This window comes from Lasiodiplodia theobromae (assembly GCF_012971845.1).
Source record: "Lasiodiplodia theobromae strain AM2As chromosome Unknown scaffold_25, whole genome shotgun sequence".
Lineage (NCBI taxonomy): Eukaryota > Fungi > Ascomycota > Dothideomycetes > Botryosphaeriales > Botryosphaeriaceae > Lasiodiplodia > Lasiodiplodia theobromae.
This window is the reverse complement of record NW_023336458.1, coordinates 173,497-200,884: the sequence shown is the minus strand read 5'-3', so window position 1 is coordinate 200,884 and position 27,388 is coordinate 173,497. Positions and strand designations below refer to the sequence as shown.

General features: G+C 53.8%; 9 protein-coding genes across 9 annotated transcripts; 2 read left to right on the top strand and 7 right to left on the bottom strand.

The window, feature by feature from the left end:
• Nucleotides 1-277: 277 nt before the first annotated feature.
• On the bottom strand, nt 278-634 carry LTHEOB_8059 (F-actin-capping protein subunit beta; the record flags this gene model as incomplete). The annotated part of the gene is made up of 1 exon (XM_035517494.1): nt 278-634. The coding sequence occupies one exon, from the start codon at nt 632-634 to the stop codon at nt 278-280; it is 357 nt and encodes a 118-aa protein (XP_035370606.1).
• Nucleotides 635-1,182: 548 nt separating this feature from the next.
• On the bottom strand, nt 1,183-1,416 carry LTHEOB_8058 (uncharacterized protein; the record flags this gene model as incomplete). The annotated part of the gene is made up of 1 exon (XM_035517493.1): nt 1,183-1,416. The coding sequence occupies one exon, from the start codon at nt 1,414-1,416 to the stop codon at nt 1,183-1,185; it is 234 nt and encodes a 77-aa protein (XP_035370605.1).
• Nucleotides 1,417-2,835: 1,419 nt separating this feature from the next.
• Nucleotides 2,836-3,327, bottom strand: LTHEOB_8057 (54S ribosomal protein L7; the record flags this gene model as incomplete). The annotated part of the gene is made up of 2 exons (XM_035517492.1): nt 2,836-3,086; nt 3,240-3,327. 2 exons carry the CDS (start codon nt 3,325-3,327, stop codon nt 2,836-2,838), a joined length of 339 nt encoding a protein of 112 aa, XP_035370604.1.
• A 5,286-nt stretch (nt 3,328-8,613) lies between these two features.
• Nucleotides 8,614-9,039, bottom strand: LTHEOB_8056 (Mucin-5ac-like; the record flags this gene model as incomplete). Its single annotated transcript, XM_035517491.1, has 1 exon — nt 8,614-9,039. The coding sequence occupies one exon, from the start codon at nt 9,037-9,039 to the stop codon at nt 8,614-8,616; it is 426 nt and encodes a 141-aa protein (XP_035370603.1).
• A 4,115-nt stretch (nt 9,040-13,154) lies between these two features.
• On the top strand, nt 13,155-13,358 carry LTHEOB_8055 (Sas10/Utp3 family protein; the record flags this gene model as incomplete). The annotated part of the gene is made up of 1 exon (XM_035517490.1): nt 13,155-13,358. One exon carries the CDS (start codon nt 13,155-13,157, stop codon nt 13,356-13,358), a length of 204 nt encoding a protein of 67 aa, XP_035370602.1.
• Nucleotides 13,359-14,614: 1,256 nt separating this feature from the next.
• On the bottom strand, nt 14,615-16,468 carry LTHEOB_8054 (uncharacterized protein; the record flags this gene model as incomplete). Its single annotated transcript, XM_035517489.1, has 1 exon — nt 14,615-16,468. The coding sequence occupies one exon, from the start codon at nt 16,466-16,468 to the stop codon at nt 14,615-14,617; it is 1,854 nt and encodes a 617-aa protein (XP_035370601.1).
• A 904-nt stretch (nt 16,469-17,372) lies between these two features.
• LTHEOB_8053 (uncharacterized protein) lies at nt 17,373-18,593 on the bottom strand (the record flags this gene model as incomplete). Its single annotated transcript, XM_035517488.1, has 1 exon — nt 17,373-18,593. One exon carries the CDS (start codon nt 18,591-18,593, stop codon nt 17,373-17,375), a length of 1,221 nt encoding a protein of 406 aa, XP_035370600.1.
• A 1,184-nt stretch (nt 18,594-19,777) lies between these two features.
• On the bottom strand, nt 19,778-21,700 carry LTHEOB_8052 (Metacaspase-1A; the record flags this gene model as incomplete). The annotated part of the gene is made up of 1 exon (XM_035517487.1): nt 19,778-21,700. One exon carries the CDS (start codon nt 21,698-21,700, stop codon nt 19,778-19,780), a length of 1,923 nt encoding a protein of 640 aa, XP_035370599.1.
• A 4,353-nt stretch (nt 21,701-26,053) lies between these two features.
• Nucleotides 26,054-27,199, top strand: LTHEOB_8051 (uncharacterized protein; the record flags this gene model as incomplete). Its single annotated transcript, XM_035517486.1, has 1 exon — nt 26,054-27,199. The coding sequence occupies one exon, from the start codon at nt 26,054-26,056 to the stop codon at nt 27,197-27,199; it is 1,146 nt and encodes a 381-aa protein (XP_035370598.1).
• Between the last annotated feature and the right edge of the window lie 189 nt (nt 27,200-27,388).

Here is a 27,388-nt window from a genome sequence, read left to right as displayed (position 1 = left end):
TGAATGTGATTTGATTAAGTGTACTTAGTACCAGTGAAGTACTACCTATCCGATATGGATTTAATGTGATTGATATTTGGTATGCTGCAGTAAAGTATATCCGCATATGAATACCATCCACGTATGATGCAATCCCGCTAAAGTCCTATCTATTCGGGAAACCAAAATATGTATCAAAACCCAACATGACCGCCACAACAAAATATCTCAGGCAACCTCGCCGACCAGCTATGGCATTCAGAATCCAATCTGCGTCCTGCTTCAAGAAATCCCTTCATCAAAAACGCCCATCTGGCTTGCGGTAGGGATCGCACGAACTGTACGAAGACCCCTTCCACTCGATGCGACGGACCGTAGCGGGCTTGTCGTCATCATCGACACCCGCTTCTTCGACCTCAGGCACCACACTTCTCTCGTGACGGACGTGCGTGGACAACTGCTTCGAAGTCGTATTGGCAGAGCGGTGGCTACTTTTCTTCGGTTTGTCCTCTTTGCCCTTGTGGGGGCGTGCGAAGCCGCGCTCTCCGTTGCGCATTGGCTGGATCTTCTTGTTGTTGCTGAGCTCGATCCGCGAAGCCATTTTAACTTTGTCGGTCCTGTCAGCGCCGAAGGCAACCTTTCGTACTTCCGGCATGACTGCTGTGTGAGGCCGCTTGGGTTGTGGGTCGCTGGAGTTGGCTTCTCGAGTATGCAAGTGTGCTGAAGTTGTTGAATCGGAGGCTCGGACTGGGTTGTTCTGCGAGGGTCTCTCTGTTGTGGTAGTGCTTTTAAGTTGAAATATTTTGCAATGTGGATGTCATCAGCATGTGGCTTGAGGGAATATTCTTTAAACTTAGAACAGGTATCACGTATTCCACATAATCACAAGGCTCTCTTTGACAACAACGTCTATTGTTGAATGAATATTTTAATGAAGCAAAGTTTATTCACATAAGTCACACTGCCTAAAGTCACCTGTCCGTTTGACAAAAGGAAAGGAGAGAGAAATAAAGGAAATAGAACTCGATTGCTACAGTAAAAGGTATTTGGAACCTACCAAGCCGTGGCCTCACCACCACGTTTCAGGTCCTGCATAATGACTAGCCTCCCTTCTCGAATCTAGTGTACGAGTGATTGGGGCCGTTCCCAGTAGTATCGCCACCCTCGCGGCGGCGCGAGGACAAGGGCGCATGATCATCGCAATTACTCCTTGGAGTCAGTCTCGTACAAGTCATCATCAACGCGCGCCTCGTACTTCTTGTCATAGTAGATGTGGCCGTGAGCCTCCTTCTCAGCAGGGCGGCTGTCGCCAGTCTTCTTGTTCTTGTCGCCCTTCTTCTTGTTGTTGTTGTGGTGGCGGACCCAGCAGTAGCGTCCGTTCATCTTCTCAACCTGAATGGGGCCCTTCTTGTTCTTCTTGTTGCCAAAGAGTGCCATTGCGACGTAGATGTAGATGCGGTTTGACGTAGATGCTGTTTGATGTGGATGTTGCTCGGTGTGGATGCTGTTCGACGCGGATGTTGCTCGTTACTTAGTTTTTACTTCACTATCGAGGTCTTAAATATGAGCGTATGCTGGAGTTGTTCAATATCAGTTACGTTGTTTTGCAAAGGATCCTCAAAAGTGTTGTTTATTGTAAAAAAAAAAAAAACAAAGACTTGTACAGTGCTAATTCTTTGAGCATGTGTCTCGAGCAGATCTTCTTGGAACTTGGAGCAACTAAATTCAACATCTACTCTACGCACATCGGGACCTGAGTTGAGCAGCTGCCAATCAAATCAACTTCGAGAGTGCCCAGCTAAAAGTTCTCGGCCCGTTCGTCTCCAATAATTTTCCTGCACACCGGACAAGCAATTTTGTTGTCATTGTTCGTATCCCAGAATTTCTCCAAGCATTCACGGCAAGCTACCTGTCGGCAGGACGAACAGCGCACGACCGCCGTATTCTCGCTGAGTGGGAGAGGTGTGGTATGTGGAGGTATCTCATCCATGCATATGACGCAAATTTCTCGCGGTGTGTGCTCCTCTTCACCCTTCTGTGCCTCGTCGCTGGCTGTGACATTCTCCGCAGGCGTATCTGAAGCGAAAAGAAGGTCCAAATACGACTCGACATCAGAATCCGCATACAGATACTCGGCCTCGCTCAGAGCGGTTTGCAACGTTTCCAGTTCCTCGGAGTATCTTTCATGGCAGTCCTGCAGGCGTTGAAGCTCTTGCACGTTGTGTACCTGCGCCCTCACATTGTCCTGTAGCATCTCGGCTACTTCTTGTTTCAATGAAGTTAGCCTCTCCCACCTCTCGTCATGGTCTGTAGAGAGAGCTTGCTGTTGTTTTTCTTGACAGAGTCTTTCGTATGCCTCGATCAACTGAGAGGCTTTTTCACATGCTCGTGCGGCCTCATTGCAGAATTGAGCAAATTCTACGTATTGAATTTGCCAGGCAGCAAACTGGTCCGCCGATGCCACCTTCAAAACTTTCTCCGCCATTGAAGAGGAGCTAGAGACTTTGAAGCTTTCAGAGAAATGCTGTGTTAAGTCCTTTGCGGCTATTGTGATAGCCAAAGTGGTTTTATGCTGTGTACGCTTTTGCAGTCGTGTTGCTGGGTTCGAATTGCGAACGGGGGTGTGAATTTGTAAACTAAAGGGAAGCTACGGTCAATCATTAGGAAATATTGTGTAGAAAGTCACACGATTCAGTGGTTGTGCACATGCTAAGGTGTTTGTTTCGGCGAATCACATGTGGTAGTAAATATTCCTTTGACTCCGAAATGTAACAAAGAGGCCCCGGAAATCGTACAAATGTCTAAGCGACGCTGGAAATAACGATGAGAAGCCCTGGTTTATCTCATTAAAGCCATCTAGATATCTTTAAAGATGGGGCTGGTCCGTCCGTCGACTTCAGGTGTGGACTCCTCCTTTACCATGTGATTCCGCGGCACCGCCAAGTTCTCAGAAGGCGCTTTCCCTTCCTTTGTAGATGCTTCCCGACGAGATTTGGGACTGTCTGAACTGGGCGAGCTGTACGGATCAGCAGGAATAGGTGTCTCTTCCTCCATAGTGTCAACCGGGTGCCAGAAGTTCTGCTCAGCCTTGGGTGGGCTTGGGGTATCTACATGGGTAGTAGCTCTGCGCATCCATGCTGGAAGCGGTACACGTGCACCACCTGCCAGACGTCGTTTGCGCACCAAGCGGCTGTCATGTTTGCCCACAACGCGGATAGCTTCTACAGGTTCGGCGTCGCCTCTCTTCACGGTAGTCTTACAGGTTTTGCCCCCGGGCATGCAGTTGATGCGGTAGGCGAGGTAGACCTCGCGGCATCTGCGGCGGAAGTCATTTTTGGTTTCTCCCATGCTACTGCAATTGTCGTTGCAGTTGATGATGATGCACATGTCTGCAGGGTTGTTTGTATGCGTACCAAGTATACTAGTGTTTTGTTACACATGGGAAGATGAAGAGGGCATGTTCTGGTTGAACTGCAGGCACTTTAAAGATTGAAATGTTTTCAGGAAACCTGATGAGCGGGCACTTGCCTGTCGAAAGTTATTTGGCGTGACTCCTGTTGTCTTTGTCGTCATTTTCCTTTTGTTTCAATCAAGCAGGCACACTTGTTACTAAGGTAGACGGGCAGTATCGCTCTTTTGAGCTGCCGAGTGGCTGCTCTTTATTGAATGTGCATCCGCCATTAGAAGCCTTCATATTGCCACAAACAACATCTTGCACACATTATTTCTGAATTTTGGAAGGAGCTTGATGCCTGGAGAGTTGAATAAGGCTTCCAGGCCTCTCGATTACATTAATGAATCCCCAAGTTCCATATTCCGACATCTCAATTTGCCACCCATATACAATTTTGACCAGGTATTCCGTTCGCCATTCACAAAAAGATAGAATACAAGACGCTCCACACACGGCAGCTCAAGCAGCACGTTATTCTTTCGGTTCCGTCATGCCCTCATCAGCACTGCTATGTCTGCGAAACACGTGTGTGGCAGCCCGCCAAATCGAGTCTCTCCGCGAGCTGGGCGATGACGATGTCGACCACACGCTACTTCGACGGCGCTCACGCACGGGCTCTGTAATACGGGGAGCATGTCGTCAGTGAGCATTCAAACAGCCTAGCAGCCCCACTCCACTAATACGAACGTACCTTCGTCTTTGTTTTGCACAAGCACCGTCTGTGCGGCCCGAACGTCCGAAAGGCGGCCTACGTCACGAAGAAAGGTAAGCAAGAACCCTTTTCGACGTCCCTCAGAAGAGGAGTGACGATGTAAATGCAAAAGGCTTACGTAGGTTCCCAGCGCCACCGCGACCGTAAGACGTGTAGCGTTCGATTTCCACGACCATGTTCTCTGTCACACGAGTCTTCCGTATTCTCTCGTATATCGAAAAGTCAAAAGGGGAGTCTGAGCAATGACCATGAATCGTATCCCACGATCGAAGGACGAGAGTAAGAGAATAAAGGGCTTCCTCAATCCCACAGGTGAGCGTCACCCCATATGATAAAGCTCCGTCCCCACATGTTTCTTCTCCTCGCCTACTTGCCCTATCCGGTCCTGCCGGTCGTGGTCTGCAACCAATCACCAGCAAAACACCTATCTCCCACCCGCACATGACGTACGTAGGGCTGGTACGAAAGAGTCCCCTGCCAAGTCAGCGCTATCAACCACACAAGCTTTTCCGTCGATCTCCCCACATCCCGCATCATCGATCGGAGCCCGCGACCCACTCAGAATCGTCATGCTTATCTAGAGCAAGGAAACGGAACAACGGTACGCTAGCGTTTCGAACTCCTTCCTCGCCTTTTCGACGACCGTGGTATTTTTGGGGATTGAGTGACCATGTTGCCCGTGTGAGCTTTTACCATCTAGGACGATGTCAGGTATGCTCGTGAGAGGTGGCTTGAGCTAATGGTGGTGATTTCGACTTTTTTTTTCCTCTTTCCTTCTTTCCCTCCTTTACGCCCTCTCTTTCTGGCACAACTGCATTTGTGGCGCCGAAAGCCCATTCGACCCACAGAGAACCTCTACAAATAAGTTTGCGCCTCTTCCGAGAATTCCGGTGACGTGTGCGGGCTGATGAGGCGGGAAAAAAAACGTCGGCGGGTGGCGTTGGTACTGGGCGTTCCGAGGCTGAGCTGAACCACCACATCCACCCAGCTCGTATTTTCATCTTTTTCCCCAGGTCCTGGCGTCGCGGGTGAGGCTTGGGCCAAGCGAACACTTGGTGATCCGCGACCCCGTGTCTAAGAATGCGGGGAATGTGGGTCTCTCTGATGAGACTACATATTTCGAGGATTTTCATGAAATTTGGTCTTGGGGATCTTCGCGAAGGGACAGGAACGTGGACTATGTGGCTGTGTTGCTGCTGCTGCTGCTGCTGCTGCCGCCGTGCGGCTGTGGAATGTGAGACCTCTTTGTAAGACCCCTTTGTCTCATATGTGAGTCTTCTTTGTCTCAATGCTTGTGGCGCGCTGAGCCTCTCTGCATTCCATCGACGGCGTTTCCGAGCTGCGGACGGATAAGAATCTGGCCATGGCGTGTCCGGATGGCGGTGCTCTGATCTCCCATGAATACGAGATTCTGGGCAATGGGCGTTGCACTGACGAGATGAGGGACAACACGGGAGGAAACTTCATACAAACCGGTCAAACATGAACACTAACCCTTTGGTGAATGCTTTGTCTTCAAAAATTACAGCAAAAGGGAAACAAAACCCATTGTTCATGACATTGTAGAACAGTGTGGGTGATAGACGAGGAACTGACGTAGGCGAGTGCGAGCCATGGAATGTAGTACCCCCCGTGGCAACATGAGACAATCGACCACCAGTGTCCCTCGTCTGGCATGTGACGGTGAAGAGTAGGTTCAGGAAAGACAAGAGTTAAAAGTAAGGTTATTTGCGCACGTCCTATCTCCCCTATTGAATGATGTCACAGGGTCGAGCAAGTCTGGGAAAACGGAAGCGATACGATTGGATAGATTTTAGAGTAGTGATAAGGCGAGCAAGCCAAATGAATTATTGGAAAAGTGAAAGGAACCCGGCACTCGCTTACCAGAAGCAGGGTCAACACCAGCCCGGCGCAATCACCAGGAAGCGAGGATCAGCATTATTGATAGAGAACAGTACAAGTGGGGTGAAAGTGATATTGTTGTATACGCCATCCATGCCGTACGTACCACCCTTACGCGTCTGCGCTCTTGGCAAAAACCCCCATCTCTGGGCATCGGGACACACAGACGCTGCGCGCAAATTCCTCGTTGCCGAACGCTTGCTCTCTCTCGCGCCGAAGAACGGAACATACCCTGGTCACCCGATCAATCAAAGTCGTTGCAATTTCCCCTCGGTCAAGCCAATCAAGAGCACGATCACTGTAGGCGTGAGCTAAGCGAGTCATCGACACTCGCCTGGTTCGAGCGGCCCGCCCCCGAAAGGAAATAAAGAGCCGCAAAAGAGTGCAAGCGCCGGCGTGAAGAGAGACAGAGAGGGAAGGACAAGGTTTCCTAATCAATCCTTCGCGCAGCAAGCGGACGGGGGTGGCGCGCCAGCATCGCACGTGTTGGAAAAACGCACGCACACGATGATGGTCCCCGAACGAAGGAAGCTCCCGGGGCAAAAAGACTCAAATTCAATCAGCCAAACAAGCGAGGCGGAAAAGCGGGCGTTGGGTCGGGTGCCGGCAATCTCCTTCGGCCCAGCTTTCCCACGCTCCTCGCTCGCTCGCTCGGCAGGAAGAATTTAGCCGCACCTCTGCCATTCTCTGTTTGCCTTTTCGCTCCGACTGCCGAGCAGGCCACCCGTAGCGAACCTCCGCTTTTTTCGTCGTTCTCTTCCGAAGAAACGACAGGCAGGATCCTTGTCAGTTCGGGATCTCGTAGGCGAAAAACGACAAACCCGGGGTTGCTCAGCGAACTACAGACCTCAACATCAGAAATTTCTCTCTCCCCTCTTCCTTCCAGCTGCCCGAACGCAATGACAATGCACAAACGTCGCACATCGGATCAGCAATTCAAGCTCTTTTGCGCCTTGGTGCTTTTGCCAAGCACTCACCAAGCCCCTGGTCTTGCCCGTAAACGAGCACAAGACCGGGTCCGCACTCCAGGCTAAGCGGGCGGCCGAAGCCGCTCTGTTGTCACCATTTCGTTCCTTCCTTCCTTGTGGCCGTGATAGAAAAAACGGAGAGGAGGAGAGAAAAGGGACGGCTGCGGGCTTGTGCACCGCGGGGCGTGGCGTCTGAACAGGAAAGAGCCGGGGGGGCCATGTGAAACGATAGTTCCTGTCGAGAGGAGGCAGGCCCTCGCCACCACGGCCGGAAATCTAGTTAAAGCTTGAGCGGGCACGCACGGGGACGAAGGTTTGTGCTCTCTGTCACAGCCGATGTGCAAGCGCAGGGACGGCAAGACGGACAAAAGCTTGGGTTAGCTGGGCAGAGAGAAAGGAATTGATGAAGGGGGAGGGCGCGTTGAAACGAGTAAGTGTTTGATGCCTCAGGCTAGGAGAAGGAGGAGGAGGAGGTGGTGGTAGATCGTGAGCAGTGGTACGTAGGCATGCCTCAGGCTAGTGTTTTGGCGAAGGAGGCTCTGTGGTGTTTCGAGTAAGCGAATGGAGATCGCTTGCCGTGCTTGGCGGGGGTTGAAACGTTAATGGGCAGTTTTATCGGGGTGTGTTGCGGTGAGGTGTTATTGTAGGAGCGAAAGGGAGGAGTGAGTTCGCGGATTGTTTGAGCAGTGGTGATCTTGCACATCAGCGGAGCCGATGTTCACACCTAGACCGGGCGATAGTCTCCACTCTTTGTCCGATGGTCAAGACTCTTTTTTTAGGTGTTGTTTGGATTCCTGCGTGCCACGACTGTCTACTTGGCGTGCTGCGTGTTTTACGAGGGTTGGCTGGCCGGTTGGTTGGCGGCGCATCGGTGTCCAAACATGATGTGTCACGTCAATCGCGCGGCAGAGGGCGAGATCAAGCCAAGAGGATCTAACGTAAATCGTCGCCAGGATGAGCGGATTTTCCTTCCGCTTCCCCGTGCTCCGAATTTTCAGATTGCTGTCTGTACCCACCACTGCTAGCAGCTACGGTATTCACGATTAGGAAATAAGAGTCAAGGAAAAAGGTAGTCAATGTCAAGGATAGAAAAATCTCCTCCAAGCTTGTAGCTCTCCGGAAAGTTTAGATGCATCTTGCGTAAATTTGTGAAAGAACACTAGTAAATTTGGGTATCTCCAAGCCGTCCCAGACGCGCCTCCATATGCTATACGGGAAGGGTGGGGGGTTGTTTGTCGCTCGTTCGCTTGCGAGATGAGTCGAAGTAATTTCCTCGTAGAGGAAAGAGTTGGGGTAAAAAAGGTGAAGTAATAAGGACAGTAAAGTTTGTTGTGAGGGAAGGGCAACAGACATTAAGCATCGTATGGAGTACAGCTTTCCGGGGTGTAGGGTGGATCGGGGGTATAGAAAACGTAACTCGTCAATGGAGAGAAAATAGGTATGATTTTGTAGCAAGACCTTCCCGCAAGACAGCTCAGACGACTCCAATCCGATGCAGAAATGGTGAGACTCCAATCCGTCAGGGGGTACGAAGAATAAAGTAGTTGAAGAAGGCTAACGCTCCGTGACCAGCAAGCGTGCGATGGGCTTTGCGCCGATCACAGGAGGAGGTAGCCCGCACCGGCAACGACGGCGGCGACGGCGGCATCGATCCTGAGGGACGAGGCGGCGCCGGTGGCCGGGGTCGACGAGGGCGACGAGGAGCCGGAGGCGGAGGCAGCGGCAGAGCCGGTAGCCTTTGCGCTGCTGGTGAAGCCGCCAGTGCCGATGGGAGTGCTCGAGTTGCCGGCCGAGTAGACGATGGGAGTGGTCACGGGCGTGTTGGTGGCACTGGTGGCGACGACCGGGGTGGGGATCAGCTCGGTCGAGGTCTCGATCTCGGTGCTGGAGTAGTGCGTCTCGGTGACGACGTGCAGCACGGTGCGGGTGCTGGTGAGGGTCGAGACGGACGTCGTCTTGTCGTCGGCGGCAGCGAGGCCGGAGAGGAGGGCCATGGAGGCGGCGATGAGGCTGAAGGTCTTCATTTTGATTTTCTGTTCCGATTGGCGGGGATCCGGAAGATGCGGCTTGACTGTTGTCCTGGAGAGGAGCGGTTGTTGTTTGTTGTTGTTGGTTGAAGGAGTGACTGGCGCGAGCGCTGCTCAGAGCAGAAGTTTGGTCTGAATGAGCGACGAAGCTTGGTGAGCAATCGGTGAGAGAGAGCGACGCAACGAACAGCAAGAGGGCGTGGTGTTGAGGGGACAGGGCAGCATTTTAACAAGCGGCGGGCGAAATTGGGGCCAAGACACCACGACAGGCGCACGTCCCGGGTCGGCATAGCGCGGTTGTTTAAGGTGGATCTGTGCAGTTTCATTCGCCGCCCAGCTGGCGGATTGTGGGGGGAGCAGAGGCTTGAGCGGTTGTGCCCGCCGGCGCCTGCGTCCGAGAGAGGGCTGATGTGCGCCCGGGAAATTGCACGCCGCTTCCTGGCGGCTCTTGCTCTCAGCTTCTTCAATCTCACGCCAGCGCATTAATCGCCCCGGCAATCGCCCGCTAGCCCGCCCAAGATGACGGCCAATATTGTGCGAATTGCATTGAAACGACATTGCGACACTCGCAGTGCCAGCGAGCAGCCTGGACGGGTCGGCCGTGGGCGGTGTCACATTGATTGCGCCGTTTCTCTTCTCGTGCCGACTGTCCCAGACGGGCAGGCTGCGACTTCCCAACGCGTGCTACGCTCGCGCACGACCTCATTTCCTTTGTGCCGCCGCCGCGAGTCTCGTGGCTCCCCGGTCTCCATCCAGCTGTGGTCCGCCGCTATCGTCATCCGCGCCGGCAGTGAGCCTGTGCCCCGGTTGCCGGGCTCTTGCACAAAAACTTGATGCCGCCCATGACGGCCATGCTGTGCCCCTATCCAACCCCCGAGTGGACATCGTCAGCGTCTTGGCAGCAGGCTCCGTGCCTTTGACCGCGCCAGCGGGCGGTGAAAACAATGCATCAAGCGCAAGCGACCAACATGGGGGCCGAGCGCGGGCGACGGTGGTGAGTGGTCCCCTTCTCCAGCTCCGTGCAGCAGCAGAAAACCCACCCAATTTCGCCGAGCGAATGCCCGTCCTTGCCTGTTCCTGTCACGAGTCCCAAGCATCAGCTTACCTGTCCGTGAGGATGACCGCCACTCCCCTATTCACCCCAAGCGCGCGCGAGGGCCCAGCGCCGCAGCGCGCCGCATTACCGCGCTGACGGTGTTGCTGTAGGCATCATCTCAAACCTAATCTCGTGGATAACGACTATGACACGAGTGGCGCCGCCCGTCCGCGTTCCTGTGCTTCTCGCAAGCAAAGTGAGACATGGCTGCCGCTGAGGGTCCATTTGTCAGACCTCTCGGAGATCCCCCACAAGCCGAGGCCTATTTTACTCTTATTTGCCTCATTGACGCTCGCCGGAGCCAAGTGTTGGTGGTGTTGCGCCGTGCCACCACATGCAGGTACGCCGCGCTGTCTGTACATCCGTACATCCCGCACATCTGCATATCTTTCTCCTTGCGTTTGCCCGCCAGAACAGATCGTCGCTTTCTAGAATAGCAAGAGCACCGGGAATAGTAAAAGGCCAATAGGGGACGCCAGACGGTGCCCGGCTTGCGCTGACAGACTGTACATCTCCTCCCCATATGGTAAGCCCGAGTATACAATGAATCAGTTTTTCAGCCGGCCTGTCACACCGCCTACGGCATCCGCAATCCTGTTGCCTGTACCTGATAGGCATGAAAAATTGCTCTTCGCATAGGATTTGCAAATTGCGTCTTCGGGCGAACAGACCACATCAACGTCCATCCCCGGTTCCAGAACTGTCTGAATGAAAAGGCTAGCCACGCTTTAGTTTCTTCCTTTTTCCTATAGTCGAGGTGGGGACTGCTACCGATGATCTCTATATCGCTCGTCCCGCCTATCACTCGCCCCCTCCAATGAATCGAATACGACCCGTTCGCCAGGCCGCAAGCTAGCGGGGAACGTTGGGGCGGTAACGTAGAACCGCCGAAGAATACCGACAACCCAACGTCCGCGTTAACCGCTCTTTCGTTTTCCCGACTACTGCTGTCCAAACCACATGTTTTTTTTTTGCCACCCACCCTCACCGTATGAGCTCTGTAAGGCCACCATCCGTGCCGCTTTGGCCGCTTAGCAGGCGCGCGGTACGATGGATCAGCCAAAAACGGCAACATTGTTGTACAGCCAGCGCACACCAACACCAGCACACGCCGCCAACAAAGCCAGGCCAGCCGGATGGACAACCGCCGCACGCTCTCGGCGCCAACCAGCCAGCTCAGCCCCCCAGCCCAGCCAAGTCCAGCCCAGTCCGATGTACCTACAGTAACCGCTGGCGCGTGGCCCTGCGGCACGGGAATACGAAAGCAGGCAGCCGAGACTGGCGGTTGACGTTGTCTCACCCACGGGGCGGTGATGCATGGCGACCCAAAAAGAGAAAAAGAGATGAATGTACTACGTCAAACTCATTCCTCAAAGGGATCCATCCGATAGTGCGGTGTTCAGCGTGTGCACGCACTTGCTCGCAGAAAAAACATACGTCGTCTTTGAGCACGCGTATCTGACGACAGTCCATGCGATAAGAACCCCGCGGCCAAAGCGTGAGACATGAGGAGACAAAAAGAAAGAACGAGAAGGCTTGAACGCTAGGCGAAACGTCATCGTGCATGGTCCCTCCTTCGAGTAACGGTCGATGGCGTCTATGCGCTCGATGAAACGTCTCTCGCAAAAGGGGGAGGGGGGACGGGAGACGGGAGAGAGAGGGAGGAGGGATAACTAAAAAAAGATAAAGGTATGCAGAGCACGCCAGGAGTTGGCCTCCGGTGAAGAAAGTCCTGCCCCCATCGCCTACTTACTCAACACCCCGTTACCGCCACCCCCCAAGCGCCCGGTCCGTTATCCATCTCTTGCGTGAAGTCTAAAAAAGGAAAAGAGCTGGAAGAGCAGGAACAGGCACCCACTTGCGGTCAAGAGGTCGCCTGCTTCCCACAGACGCCAAAGATCGATCGATGCTTCTCGAGCCGTCACGCAGGACTGACTGACAGGTTCAACTGAAACGCTTACTTGCGTGCCGCCGTGCCTATGTGTTACCGCTCCGACATCTGCAGCTCACGGCTTGAGTTGAGGAGTTGAGGAGGGGAAGGGGGCCTTGCAGCATGTCAAGCAGACGCAACGCTATGCATGCATGCATATGCATATGCATCCATGCAGCAACGTGCATAAGTATGTACACATGAGTACTACAAACAAAAGGTCACCCCGTCATGGTCTGATATGATGTTTGTCTTCCTTTCTTGCCCTTCTTACCCTCCTCATCTTCGTCCTGATGGCGTGATGTAGGAGCGTTACACATACAGGAAACCCATGGCAGTTCTAGCCTCTGCGGGCATCAGAGTAGACATGGGAGATGGAGATCCAGGTTGAATAACCGTGTACACAAGACATCTATTTGAATAGAGGAGCAAAGAACTGCAATGGTATAAGAAAAAAAAAAAGCAAATCTGGAAAGAAATGTGTATCCAGTCTGTCTGCTCTAACCTCCAAAGCGGGGAGAAAAAAAAAGGTATAATCGAAGTAACCAGACAAGACCCAAACCACCTCAGGATAGCCAGTCATCACGGCCGATCAACTACTGCCGAAACCACCACCTCAGTACAACATCACTAGAACACACGAATCTTGAGCACAACAAACTACAAGACACGCACACACGTAGCACATCACCTCGTCAACTTCCACGTATCACAAACCGGAACTCAAGTGCCAACCGATGATGCTCGTTCATTCTTATACTTTCCGTCACAACTCTACAAATTCCCTTCAAACTTCTGGATACTGCTACTCGTCGACTTGACGCCAATTTCCCCCTCCTCCTCCTCCTTCGCCCCTCCATGTCCTCGTCGCAGGTCCGCTCAAACCGGTATCTACTCTCATTTTAGTGATATGTATACACGAAGGAGACGACCCATTCGCAGCAATGGAGAGTGCAAGAAGAAGAGGAAGAAAGAAGGAAGAAGAAAAGGCCGGAAAAGTTGTCGTTTCCACGCTGAAATTCTTGTGATTAACTCATTCCAGGCAGTGTCAACCACTGACCAAAAGCCGAAGGCGCCCAGGAACAAATGACAGAAGACCGCCAACTCCTCAACGAAGCCGAAGAAGAGAGGAGCAGGAGCATTAACGGGAGGAAGAAGAAGAAGAAAGAAGAAAAAGACTATTTGAAGAGGAAGCAGAAGAAGACCGAAAGGCACACCGACGACAGTGATCATGAATTTCAGCCAACCACAGACCAAGTCATCAACGAAGAAGAAGAAGAAGGTCCATAGGTAAAAAAGAATCCCAACCGGTCTAACGGAGGTAGTAATAATAAAAGAGAAGTACCCATCAAAAGCCCGGGAAGTCATTAAATAACTCCAGCAGCTCCCATGCCCCAAAAGCAAACAAAAACCAAAACACGAACGACGCAAAAAAAACGTACGTATGTTGGTTGGAAAGCCCACGCCGCCAAGAAAGAAAGCCAAAACCCGCCGCGCCGTATTGCTGCTGTGATGATGATAAAAACACAAAAAGCCCACTAATTACTCCCTTCCCCATGATTCCCACGAGTCGATTAGGCCGTATCGGAACAGTTATCGATTGCAATAAGCCGGGGGAAGACAGCAGATTGCAAAAGGTGATAATTCCCGCTTCTCCACCTCACCAAAAAAAGCCCGTATCGCCGCTGCCGCCCTCGCCTCACTTTCCCCAGCTCTCTCTCTGCCTGTGAAAGTGCAGGTGGGTCCCACTCTCCGGACGAACGCACGAGCATCTCTCGATAAGGGAAAATCCAATGCAATACGGACGACGATCCGCGCAACATCCGTGCTCAGAGAGAGTGAGAGTGAGTGAGTGAGCGATGAGAGAGATAAAATCGGCGAGAGAGAGAGAGATGATCTTCTCAGTGAACGCGTCGCCCGCCCATCAATGTGCCCCAAATCCAGTCCACCTCCCGCTCGTCCTGTTCCCTGCCCCTGAACGTCCCTTCCTGAACCCCCCATATCCACTAGATTTTTCTTTTTATATTTTTTCCTTCCCGCACATTCCTCTCCACAATCCAAGTCGTCCTCTCCTCCTCCTCGTCCATATATCTCCAGTGTCATCTCGTTGTCGATCTGTCGTCGTCGATCCTCTCAGAAAGAAGGCCCCAACCCCCACGGTTCCGTCATGGCCCGACCCCTGAAAGAAAGATAAGGGGTAGGTTGCCTGAATGTGTTTATAGAGTCAGGGCACAAAAGTCGGATAGTAGGGGAGCGAAGGGGCAACGCAAGCAATATCGCAGGGCAGAAAAAAAAGTTAAGAACTAGAAGCGAGGGAGCCGATTGTAGCCGAGGGTGGTAGTAGCCGGAGGGGACAGTGGGATGCTGAAACTGTTCGAGCTTTCTTTTGCTTTTTTTGCTTTGGCCGTGTGCTGCTGATTCTTTCTCCTCCTTGGCATGGTAGAAAAAATGCGTACGTCATGCACAATCCGCGCAATCTCGACTCTCTTCTCTTTTCGATCCCTTGCAATCAGTCCATTCCCATCACCCTCCTCCTACTGACGCACTCACTCTCCCTCTGGCAGCTCGTTCCGTTCCCAAATCCTTCGACATATTTCCTCGATCTCGTCCTTCTCTGCCGCGGCGCGGTCCTGCGGCGAATCGTCACCGCGGCCAGGCAGGTCGAAGCTGACGCGCGCCCTCCGCGCCGCCGCCACCGCTTCCGTGACGCTCGTCGGGGTGCCGCGCTCGCGGTCCATGCCCTCGCCGGCGCTCGACGCCCGGAGGCTGTGCTGGCGGACCAGGCCGCCGACGCCCGTGTCCGGTCCAGGCCCGGCGTTCGTGCTCGGCCGCTGTTGTGCAGCATTGCCGGACTTGACCGACACGGCATTGCGGTTCTTGCGCAGGCTCGTCGGGGTGTCGGCGAGGCGGGCGATGGCGTCGGCAACGGGGTTTCGGAACCGGCGCACGACCTTGTATTCGGAAGCGGCCTCGTCGAAGCGGCGGAGCAATTCTCGGTCGACGACGACCTCGCCCGATGGCGTGTACGTCACGCCCGCCGGGTACAGCTGCGAGGCCGAATGGCCGTTGCGCGGCAGGTATTCTTTTTGTTGGGGCTCGATGTTGGAGCTGGCGCGCTGAAGCCAGAGCTTTTGCTGGGTCCGGGACGGGTGCAGGTCGGTCGGCGTAGCGGTGCCGGAAGACGATACGTGGCGGCGGTGCGTGGACGACGTTTCTCGGTCGGTCATGTTGGGGGCGGACTTGTTGCGCTTGCCTGGCGTGAGCTCACCGCCGGAGCCCTTGGGGTGGTGCGGCAGGATGCTGCTATCCCGAGGGGTGCCGGACGAGCCGTCGCCGTCAATGAAGCGTGATACAGCTTCCTTGTTGCCGCCTGGTGTGTCTATCATTGTAGAGCCGGTGGAATGGCTGAGTGAGCGCGCGTCGTGCGAGTCGGAGACGACGGTGGCGGAAACGTCCGAGACCTGGGGCCGCAAGCTGTGCGTGGCACTGCGCTGGAGGATGCGCGAGGTTATCATGTCGGCATCGGGGAGGTTGGGCTGGTGGTATGAGCTCGCTCCGTTGATCTGGTTGCTGCTATAAGTCACCCGGTCCGCGTCCCGACGGCTGCTGGGCGAAGCCGGCTGCGAGGTTGAGCGCGACTGCGGCTGCGACTGCACGCGGCGTTTGGGGGCGTCGGTCTCGGTCGACTCGGAGGTTTCGTTGTCGCTTTGGCTCTGGTGTTGGTCGTGCTGCTTCTTGGTGAAGACGTGCTTGTGCGGCTCGAGGATGACCGAGTTCTGGCGGGTATTGGATCGAGTAGTGGCAGGCGACTGCGAGGCACTTTCCTCAGTCCATTCATTGTCCTCGTCGCCGTCGTCGTCGCCCAGGTCGAAGCGCACGGCGGGGTGGTCGGGCTCGGGCGAGACCTGGCGGCTGCGCTGTTGCTTCTGGGCGCGCTTCAATGTCTCGAGGTCGCTGCTGTTGCGGTGCTTTTGCATGCTCTTGGTGGACATGGCGCGCGGCAGGTGGCCGCTGGAGTGGTTCTTCTTCAGCACGGCGTGCGACGTGTTGCGCGGGACGACGGCGGCAGAGGCATTGCGCTTTAAGCCTGGGCGGACGGCCTGCGCCTCTGCTGGAGCCGGGGTGGAGCTACCCGACAGGGTGCGCTGGTGATGTCTCGTGCTGCCATCGCCCGTAGTCGGGCGCTGGGCACCGGCCTTGTTCAGATTCTTGCCATAGGAGGGGTTGCGCGGGCCCATGCGGCCGTGGCCAACGACATGGCGCTGGGCTTTGTGCTGCTGCTTGGGGTGCTGCTGGACGTGGTGCTGGCCGTCGGACGGGGATTGGGAGACTTGCGACTGCGACGACTGGTTGCGCCGCAGGCCTGCAGGGCGCCTCGGCGGCTGGTCCGGGGACGGCATTCTTGCTTTTGCTCTCGCTGTCTGCGGCTAAAGCGCTCGCTGACGCGCACCCTCGGGGTTAGGGTCGAGGCGAAGGGAGGCGGGCGGGCAGGCTCTGACGGCGCTGGTTTGCGGGGCGAGTCGACTGAGGCCCGGGGCTGGAGCTGCTTCTGATGGCGGCGCAGCGGGCCATACGCGTCAATTGGTGAGAAGGAGAGGGGCCTCGGCGGCCGGCTCGCGAGTGGAGGAGGAGGTTCGCTGGCAGCCGGTCGTGCAGGCGGTCAGGCCCGTCAGAATCGAAGCTGGCTGAGCTGTTGCGAGTGCCGTCATTGGACCGTGGCCAACACCAAGGGCCGCTACCAGAGAACCGTCGTCTCCTCGCGCGCTCCCTTCTCTCAACATGCCGCCGCCAAAGGTACCGGCCGGCCACCCACGCGCACCCCGGCTGTGCGCCCGCCCTCCGCATTTAGCCTCGCGCGCATGAATGGCGGGCGCGTCGGAACGTTGCAGCCTCGGCGCGACCACGCTGCAGTCAGCATCATTCCACCCGACATTGCAACTTATTTCATTCCGTGCCCCCGCCCGCTATCTACGTCTGCATCCCTCGCGCCCTCGTCTCGTAAACCCTAGGCAAATATCGTACTGTACAAAACTCTCCATCTTCCATGACATGTGATTCTCGGATGCGAAATGCCGTGCCTACCGAACCAGGATATTCCAGCAAAAAGAGGGACCTGAGCCTTGTAATATGTACACCATTAGTGGATAGACGCCTGCACGTCCGTTAAACGGCCCACGCGATCTGAGCCGTAGAGCCGGAACTTGTGTCCCGCAATCAACCCACAAGGCCTGCGCGTGTATCCACCCGCGAGCGCTGTGGCCTCGTGGAACCGCATGCTCTGCGTTTCGAGTCATGCTCCACTCTTCAGTACGGCATCATGCAAGCCGTGTCGCTCTCCATATACGGTCTGGTCTGCCTCACGGGTACTTCAAAACGGCTGACAATCCTCTTTAGAGTGTGCCTTTTTGGCTTGTTCCCGGCCAAACTGCTTCCTTTGGACGAGATGGATGGGTTGAGAAGGTTGACGTCGTCGCCAGCTTCTTCCGGGTCGACATCCTCCGCTACGGGTCCCTCAAGAACGACACTGGCTCCCTTCACCACGTTATCCATACCTCCGTCGAACTGTCCCTTATTGGGATCCTGTTCAATAGCGGGCCGCCGCATGCCGTCAACGCAACCGAAGGAAGTCCACGACGAATCGGAATCGGAATCGGCATCATTGCTGTAGAAACGACGATGAAGGCCGGTGAAGACCGAGCGGTAGCTTGGGGGAGTGTTCGGAGTAGGAAGAGCGCGCTGCGAGCCATCAGAAAGACGGAGCATACGGTTACGGCTAGATGATGACCAGCGGCGGTCGGCTAGAGCTGCCTGCTCCTCTTCGTGGGGCTCAGTAGCTTGTGAGATGGACCGGGATCGAGATGCAGATCCCTGCACTGACGGAGACCTGAGCCAGGTCATGAGGTCGGAGGGTGATCTCACAAGCTTCTTTCCCAAGGCCGATGAGAACGACGAACTCTTCATGCGCTGCGCTGGCTCGCCTCCGCGATTCATCCGGGCTTCGGAAGAGGTGGCCATCTGCTCAAATGCCGGCCAGTCGCCTGGGGACTCGGGAGCTGAACAACGATGGGAGTTCTTCGCCGGGACGTCGAGCGGTGTGTGGGCTGAGAGGCTGTACATGGCCTGAGCCTGAGCGTGCAGAGAGTCTTCGACCCAGGCCTCTACGTCCTTCAAACGCATGGTTGAAGGCCTGACTGTGGCGTCGAGGTAAGCTTGGGCGCCTTGAAGCGCTGCGGATGTTGGTCTTGGTGGTCTCGGAGGGTGACTGCGCCTCTTGAGCGCCGATATCTCAGTTGCTGAATGGCGTGGGCTCGGTTCCCCCAAGCTTCCCGGCGGAAGAGCGTCTTGTCTGTCGTAGCGCCTCTCGTGAGATTGGAAGATGAGGCCGAAGGTGGCCTCGAGCGACGGTTCAGGGTGAGCAAGAGCTGAGCGGACCGGCTGGGCTGGTGCTGCCTCTAGACTGCTGGTGCCTGGAGATGACCGAGGCCGCCGCGGTGGCGGTGAAGCGCTGAAGCGGACGGCGGGCATGATGGGCAATTAGGAAAGTACTACTAGGATGAGGTTGTCAGTGAGTGGCTAGGCGGGTCTCATGACAATGAGGTTCGGCCGATGTGTAGGCACCGAGGTGGTGAATATGGATAGAGTCAAGGAAGGAGCGAAAGCGAATGCGGTTCAGCACGCGAAGATGAGCGGCGCACGCGACGCGTTGTTGCCGAAAGGGAAAGTCGCACAAGCTGCAGATGAGGAAAGAGCAGACCCGCTCACAGATCTTGAGAAACACCTCCCCACTACCACCAGCCTCTCCACTGCCGCAAAATCTGCATCGGAAACTCTTCGCCAGCGGCCTCTGGACCTTATCCCACTTTGCGAAAGGCTTGCACCGTCAGCATAGCATAAACTCCGGGTGCGCGCCTTGCCGCACGCCTTCATTGACGCCACCGGCGACCAGATTCTAGATCTGTGCAACACGTGTCTAAAAACAGAATCTATTCTCCACCTGCACATAGCAGGGTCTGTAGGGCTTGTCTGCTTTCTTTTTCGTCATTCTTCCAGGCTTGGCTGTCTTACTCGTGTAGCCGCACACTGCTCCCATTGAGTCGCGTTCACCGGCTCCTGAGTATTCACAAAATCTCATTTTAGAGTATGGGATAATCTTGAGCTACCCAGCAAAGTTTCCACATACAATCAAAGAAGTTACACATCTCAAAGCCCGATAATGGAGATCTCACTTCACCAAAGCTGTCTGGTGTTCCCCAATAATAAGCTACTGTATATTATCATTACATACTATGCAGCTTTGGCATTAGCAGCAAATACTGAGAAGTCTCCGGCATACTTCTAGCGGGCTTCCCGTAACAAAAGATACTGGCATGTCGAGCATCCTGAATGTGACTCCTCACAGTCCTTAAGTGTCTTTATTTCACCGCTAAGCTCGAGGGAATCACTGGCCAATTGGTCCAGGCAAGGCACCATTGCAAGATTCACAGGATTAACCCCTCTAATTTGCTTCGCCTAAACCTGAATTTGTAGAAGAAAAAGAAAACAGTTGTTTCCTTTGGTGCTAGAAGTACATGGAAATCCTACTTGCAAATAGATACAAGAAATGAAATCTCACAGAACATTGAATGATGTGAACTAATCAAAGTGCGGAGTACCTCAATCAAATGCTCACTGTGTCATGGCTGAAGTCCAAGCCAAGACTGAGACTAAGTTCAAGATGATTTGCGGATTTTGCGCGTGACAGTCTTCTCAGAGATATCCCATGTAGGCAGAGCGCTTGGAGTGAAATTCCGATACTGAGGAGGCGAGAAGTCATATATCAAGGGAAGTTGGTAATGGAAAAAGTTGTGAGGTCGAAGTAAAATGATCATTTTGAACTTGTCGTGTAGTTCCGATCCAGCCTTTTTACCCCGCAAGGACTTCGGAACCTCTATCCTACCGTGGATTGGCTCAATGCTTTCATTTGGTCTGACCTGTAATCCAGGCTCCAAGCCGCTTGGAACAATGGTGTTCACACTGTATTCGGGTGTCAGATTAAGAATCGTTATCCATACAGTATTTTGTGACCGATTATTAAACTTCATGGTCAATTTGGCCAGTATGTTGGGGTTATCTCCAGGCTCTTCTTCCAGAATTTGCAACTCGTGCTTCGTATCCAGCTTGTTGGGGGGTTGCAATTTGTCCACATTCATGTACAGGTGCAAATGGCGCAACATTGCGCAAAGTCGTTTGGTAGTTTCGATCCGGCCATCTGCCGCCAACGTGGGAGTGTTTTCCAGAGCTTTCCCGTTTCCAAGGGAAACCTCGATTTTGGAGTCGCCGTTAATGGAGAGCAGAAAGTCTGCTCCCTCAGAGTTGCCATCGAAGCGGAACTCCAATGGATTTGCGTCATCGATACAGTCTCGCCAATCCCTTTTCAGGTTCTTGATAGCTTGATGCGCTTCGGCCAGTGGAATCACAGTTACTCGGACTGGAGTGATCCTTCCACACCTCTTAGCATACCAAAACTCCTTGGCGTCGATCTCGTCGGTCGGCGTTATTGGCTTTGTTCGACAGCTGAAGTCATCTATGTCTTCAACACTGACTTCCAGACCATCAAGGTCGTTTTTGACGCTAGTAATGAGATATTGATCCGCCCACCTGACTCCATCGGCCCTTCCGCGGTTGAGAGAGATCTCAGACCCATCAACCCTTTCCACTATTGCAGTAGTGGAGAAATCTGTTGCTCGAGCGAGGCCGTCATCGAAACCGAATATTATCCTGTCGACTGGCCCGAATCCGAGGGGAGATTGGAAGCCACCCGATTCTACCCGGCACCTCACCTGCAGAATTTCCATCAAAGTTCGGTAGTTTGTCGTTAAGACATCCGACCCGAGAGCTGCGAGGGATTCTCTGAGGGAATACGTCAAGATGCCACGAAAATTGTAGTCGGCATCAGGCATCTCTTTGGCTCGCTCATCCGGCTGGCACGCTGCTATGAGGTTGAAGGACCTGTCTTTGTAAAACCAATGTTGATCCATCGTTGAGGTCGCCGATTTCATCTGCTCCTTTAGAGATTTTGGTTCCAGCCACTTTGTAACCTCAGGTATGACGACTGTTTCTCGGTAACGGGTGTTCATTTCATCACCGGTTCGTAAGGCACCACCAGAGTGACAGCAGTCGAGCACCGTTAGTACAGTCCTGTTGTTCTCCGCGAGCTTATCGAGAAGAATGCCCAATTCAATGTCGCGTATGATGGATCCGTCTGCGCACAGCAACGCTTCGTCTAGCTTCGACCCTTGTTTCTCGTAGACCGTGGGCACCTGAGTCCCATGACCGGAGAAATGGATGTAGACAAAATCACCATGCGGGACATCCTTTGCAAGGGATTCCATGGCACCAATGATGTCTTTCCTTGATGGGGAGGTTGGTTGTGATACTTTTGACGTGTCACCGCCAGGAGTGTGCCCAAGGATGGTGCGGATGTTGGAAGCGGGCACATTAATTGTCGTGAGCAAGATCATTCCCATTTCCATGGCATCTCGAACAGCTCCACTCAGGTTCCCGGTTCCGTAGTGATCTATCCCAACCAGAAGGGCCCATTTCTGCGGTTGCGCTCTGCGTGGAAGTCCCGAGGTAGTGTCATCGACAGACATTCTGCTGGCTGGAAGGAAGGGAGGGGATGGCGCGGTTCTGAAGTGGATAGTGGAAAAAAGCAGGCTATTAGATCCTGGCAGAGTATCTGGTATTTCATGATGTTTGCCTCTCTTAGTTTGTTGTTTATTCTTTGCTATTTGCTGTTTGCTAATTGCCAATTAGCTTCCAGCAGCGTATATACTATGCTGCCTGCAGATATTCTATAAATTATCTTGCGAACCATCTTCTAATGCAAAATCAGCCCTTCCATCCTTTTCCGTAACAATATCTGTTGCTTTACACCTGGTCTGACTTTGCCCTTGCTATTTTGCTACCGTCTGCGAACGCCGGTTTTGTTTCCGAATCCCTAAGATCTCTCCGCTCATACTTGCATGACGAACAAGCTGGCCAGCGTTCTCATTGACCAACCAAACCAGAATAGCCAAGTAATTATGCAAGACGAATCCAGGGGCGTGACAGTGGGAGATGATGGGTCTCCCAGACTTCCAAACTCGTATCCCCTCAAAAGACTTGCATTTGATGAAGACCTGGTCAAGGTGAAAAGCATACACCTACTTGCAGCAATGGTAGATTGGGCAGAAGCTCCCAGTAGGCTTCCAAAGAAGGCCCCAGAAAAAGAGCCATGGCTGGAGAGGCTCACTTCCGCATTCGCAAACCAAGATATGAATTTGATAGATCCGAAGGCATTGGACACAGTCATCATCATTTCTGAACGAGCTTTCTGTCCGTCAGAAGACGCTTCCGAGAATGCTTTATCCCGTATACGCCACTTCATGCTACTCCTCTCTCGGTACGAGCACCGGGGTATCTCAGACGGTTTAGAACGAGGATTCGATACAGCAAGACAGGCCGTTGAATGCTTACCATCAGACGATATCATCCGGGGAATTTATCGAACCATGGAAGTGAAGAAATCTTGGGCCCACTTCAAACGGACTAGTAACATTGGGGACCTTGATAGGACAATTGCTGCCATACAAGAAGCTCTCTCTTCATGTGAGCTAGAGAAGCTGGACAGATGCATTTGGACAAGTCGACTAGCTACCTTCCTCGCTCATCGATTCAAGGTGACTCGTAACTCTTCCGACATAGAAGAAGCAATTTCCAATGCTCAGCAGGCTATAGCGACTCACTCGGATGGTTCAATACCGATTCCACAATTACACCTACTGCTTGGCATGGTTTGTGAAATCAAGTCTCGGCACACAGGGAGCATCGAGGACCTCGGGAAGTCCATCCGGGCAATGGAAAAGGCCATAGAGCTTATTTCCGACCAAGAACCGAAAATAATCGTACTGGCCTATCTGTCCCTCATATCTTGTCTCCAGCAGCGATTTGATGTCACCGAAAACCTAGAGGATTTGAAGAGGGCCATCAATAACTTCGAACATGTACTTTCTCTCGGAACAGAGCTAGAGGCTCTTCTTACGGATTTTGCATGCATGAAGCTACGACTCTTCCGGAGGACTTCGCAGCCAAATGACCTAAAGCAGGCCATCGAGGCCTTTTCTTCCGCGGAATCAAAATTACCGCAAGGACACCCTGAACGGCCTAGAGCGTTAACAAATATGGCCCTGGCATTCAACGCAACAGGTACAATTGAAGGCATCAACACGGCTATTGAAAAGGCCCAAGAGGCAGTAGAAGCAATACCAGAAAATCACGCAGATCTCAGTGCACAACTGAACACCGTGGGACTATGTTTTGCCCATCAGTACTGTATGACTCAGGTTGAAGGCTATCTCGACAAAGCGATCCAATTTTTCAAACAGGCAAACTCCAATGCGATAGGCGATAGCCACGTGGTCGTCCAGGAAGCTATATATTCCGCGAACCTTGGAATTTGTCTTGACTTCAAGTATGAGACGTCAAGGGACACAAAATACCGCGATGAGGCTCTTCAATGCTTCACGAGCTTGATAAAAAACACCTTGGCTCCTCACTGGCGACGTATTCATGCAGCCCGGGCAGCCCTAAGGTCTCTTGCGAGAGAGAGAGACTGGGCCCAAGCCGAAGAAATTCTCAACATCGCACTTGAGCTTTTACCGCATGCCTGCAACCGGCATATGAGCCGCGAGGATCAGCAGTATAGCGTTCAACTCGCTTCTGGACTTGCTGCGGATGCTTGCTCGCTTTCACTTCAGCACGGCAAGGTAGAAGAAGCGATACAACGTGCGGAAATGGGCCGTGGGATCATTTTGAGTCACTTGATGGACAACCGAGCCGACCTATCTCTGCTGAGGAAACTCCACTGCGGTCTTGCCAAGGAATACGAAGATGTTAGAAATATGGCTTTCCAGTCTGTTGAAAGCGAAGACTTCGTTGTGAGAGAAGGACTTTTCAGAAAGCGGGAGAAAGCTCGTGAGCGTATGAGACACCTTGAAACAGAAATTCGGAAAAAGCCTGAACTCAGGTTTTTCTTACAATCACCACCAGTGAAAGTCATCCAACAAAATGCATCCGAAGGGCCAATAGTCATCGTCAATGTAACAGATATCAGCTCGGATGCGATAATCATCACGGATAGTACTATCAGCACAGTCAACTTAAGTGCCATGACGTCGCAGCCACCAAAAATTTTCGCCCAGGACCTCAGGAACTACAGAAGCGAGGGCAAGCATGATTTTGGGCATCGCAATTTTGTCCACGAGCATCTCCAGGACAACGATTCAATGCAATGGCTCTGGTCCACGTGTGTTAAGCCCGTGCTCGACAACCTCCCCTCATCGAACGACTTAACTCGAATATGGTGGATTGGGTCCGGCGTTGCCAGCTCTTTGCCTTTTCACGCAGCGGGCGACTACAGCAGCGAGAGTAAGTCCGAAAATTGTCTGGCCAGAACTATCCCGTCCTATGCGCCGACAGTCAAAGCACTCATAAACGCAAGGTCCAACGCCTCCAGTCATAGAAAAGTCGACGTAAGCAAGCTCCAAGCTCTCGTGATTTCAATGCCGAGTACGCCAGGGGCGAAGGACTTAAAGGGAGTAAAAGAAGAGCAAGATGCTATTCAAGAAGCGGTTAAGGACATCATATCTTTCAGGTCGTTGCAGAGGCCTACTGCTTCGACGGTGCTTACTGAGATCAAGCACAGCAACATTGCGCATTTCGCCTGTCATGGGTTTGCTCATCCCATAGACCCCTCAAACAGTCATCTCCTTCTTCAAAAGAAAGATGACACAGGGAGATTGGTAAATGAGGTGGATAGGTTAACCGTCTCCGCTCTTCTAGAGACACATGGTGGAAAGGATAGGTGGATCGCTTACCTGTCTGCTTGCTCAACTGCACAAATCAGCGAGAGAGAGATTGCCGACGAGGGACTCCACCTTGCCAGTGCTTTTCAAGCTGCTGGTTATTCGCACGTCATCGGTTCGTTATGGCCTACGAGAGATGATGTCTGCGTGAGCATGGCTCGGCTGTTCTACACGAATCTCGTCAAGAATCGGGAAGCGTCTGACTTGAACAGAGCCGTTGCCTCGGCGCTGCGGGATGCGACAATTCAGTTGCGTTCATCCAATGTTTATGACTTTGGTGGATGGGCTCCGTATATCCATTGGGGAGTGTAAAGTTTGTAATAACGGGGAGTAGTCTAGCAGTCAAAAGGTTATTTGATCCAATTTTCTTTTCTTTTTCTTTTTTCTTTTTCGGCGTAGTTTCAGTCTTCTATTTAACTTACGAAGTGTTGAAGCTAGTTCATGTCTGCGATCTTAGTACTGTGATGCTCAATACTATCACCGATGGAGGAAATGGAGTGCAAGGACCTTTGGGTAGCTATCACGAGCGTTAATGGCAGCAAAGCTTTGATTTACATTAACTCTGACCTCAGAAGCCAGCCCATGCTTAATGGGCAAATGGTTTCTCACGGTCAGGGTTTGTATTTGCTTTCTCGTGCAATATACAGATCGACGCTATTCGTACTGCTCGTGGATATACTGGTGGATTGCGATAGCTAAAAAGAAAGAAAAAAGGACGAATGTGCGCTCATTCCTCAGCGCACAGGGTCCAGATCGCTGACGCAACTGCACCCCGGATTTCCTCCGGGTCGCCGCAAACCTCCGCCCCACCACTTTCTTTCTCACACACCACCGACTGCTGCCTACGAGCAAGCGGACAAACAGGCACAAAAAGCACCACCCAGCATATCTGCCCGCAAACAACCCGACATTGCCTCCGTCCCCGCCACCAAGACCTCGCAAAGCAAAGCCGCATCTCCCACAGACGGCCAAAGCGGCCGCGCGCACCTACCTCACACCTCGAACCACCACCACCGCCGCCACCAAGCCTCACCACCCACCCCACCACCCGCCAGCCAGCCAGCCAGCCGGCCAGCCGGCCGCTAGCTTCCACCGCCCAACATGCAAGGCTTCAACATGGGGCGCTACTACGCGCCGTCGACCGAGCACGCGCCGACCTTCAACACGTCCTCGCACCCCCTCGGCGCGCGCGCCCGCAAGCTGCGCAGCGAGGGCGTGCTGGTGGTGCGCTTCGAGATGCCGTTCGCCGTCTGGTGCGACACGTGCGCGCCGCCGACCATCATCGGCCAGGGCGTGCGGTTCAACGCCGAGAAGAAGCGCGTCGGCGCCTACCACTCGACGCCCATCTGGGAGTTCGCGCTCAAGCACGCGGCGTGCGGCGGGCGCATTGTCGTGCGGACGGATCCGCGGAGGGCAGAGTATGTGGTCGAGAGTGGTGGGAGGAGGAGGGATTACGGAGAGGCGAGGAGGGTGGAGGAGGGTGCGGAGGAGGTGGAGGGGGAGTATTATGAGGGGCTGTTGGAGGGGGGTGAAAGGGAGATTTTGACACCTGAGGAGCGGGCGAGGAGGAAGGGCGATGCGATGGCCGCGCTCGAGGGGCGCAAGGGCGAGAAGGAGAAGAAGGCGTGGGAGGAGAATCGCGTCGAGGAGCTGCGCCGGCTGCGCGAGAAGGACTGGGCGGACCCGTATGCCGCGAACAAGAAGCTCCGGAAGCCTTTCAGGGAGCAGCGCAAAGAGCGGCAGAAGGAGGAGGGCGTCAAGGAGGAGCTGCAGGACAGGTTCGGACTCGGCTTGGAGATCGTCGACGAGAGGGAGGAGGACCGCCAGAGGGCGAAACTCATCGACTTTGGTGGCGATTCGACAGATGGAGATGTCGACGCCGCTACATTGAAGGCCGCATCAAGGCCGCTGTTTGGAGAGGACGCACCGAGTAACGCCTTGTCGACGCAGAGCACTAAGGGCAAGACGAAGGCTGAGCGAGCCGCGGAAATAAGCAAGCAGGCGCTACAGCAGAAGCTCAAAGGGAACACCAGAGCCGCAATGGACCCGTTTTCAGCCGAGAAGACACGCATTGGACCGCCCACCATCGCCGGACTCAAGAGGAAGCGCGCCGTTGCTATGGAGGATGATGCTAAAGACAGCGTCAGCCGCGATACGACTCCAGAGGAGCCACCGCTTCGGGAAAGCAAGACTCCCTCTGAAAAGAGGACATTGGCACTGGTTGCTTACGACTCGGATGACGAGTGATGAATCAAGGCCAGGTCAACCGATGTGAGGCTCCCTGGATTCGGTTTGGTGCAGGTTGCTGGGACCTACCAACGGCAGCTGCTGTTAAGGATCTGTGAATACTACTGGATGGGGAAAAAATCCCCTACTGCTCAAAAGGCCGTGTTGCCAGCTCAGGCCTCGGCGAGGCTGGCTGAGGGAGGCGCACAA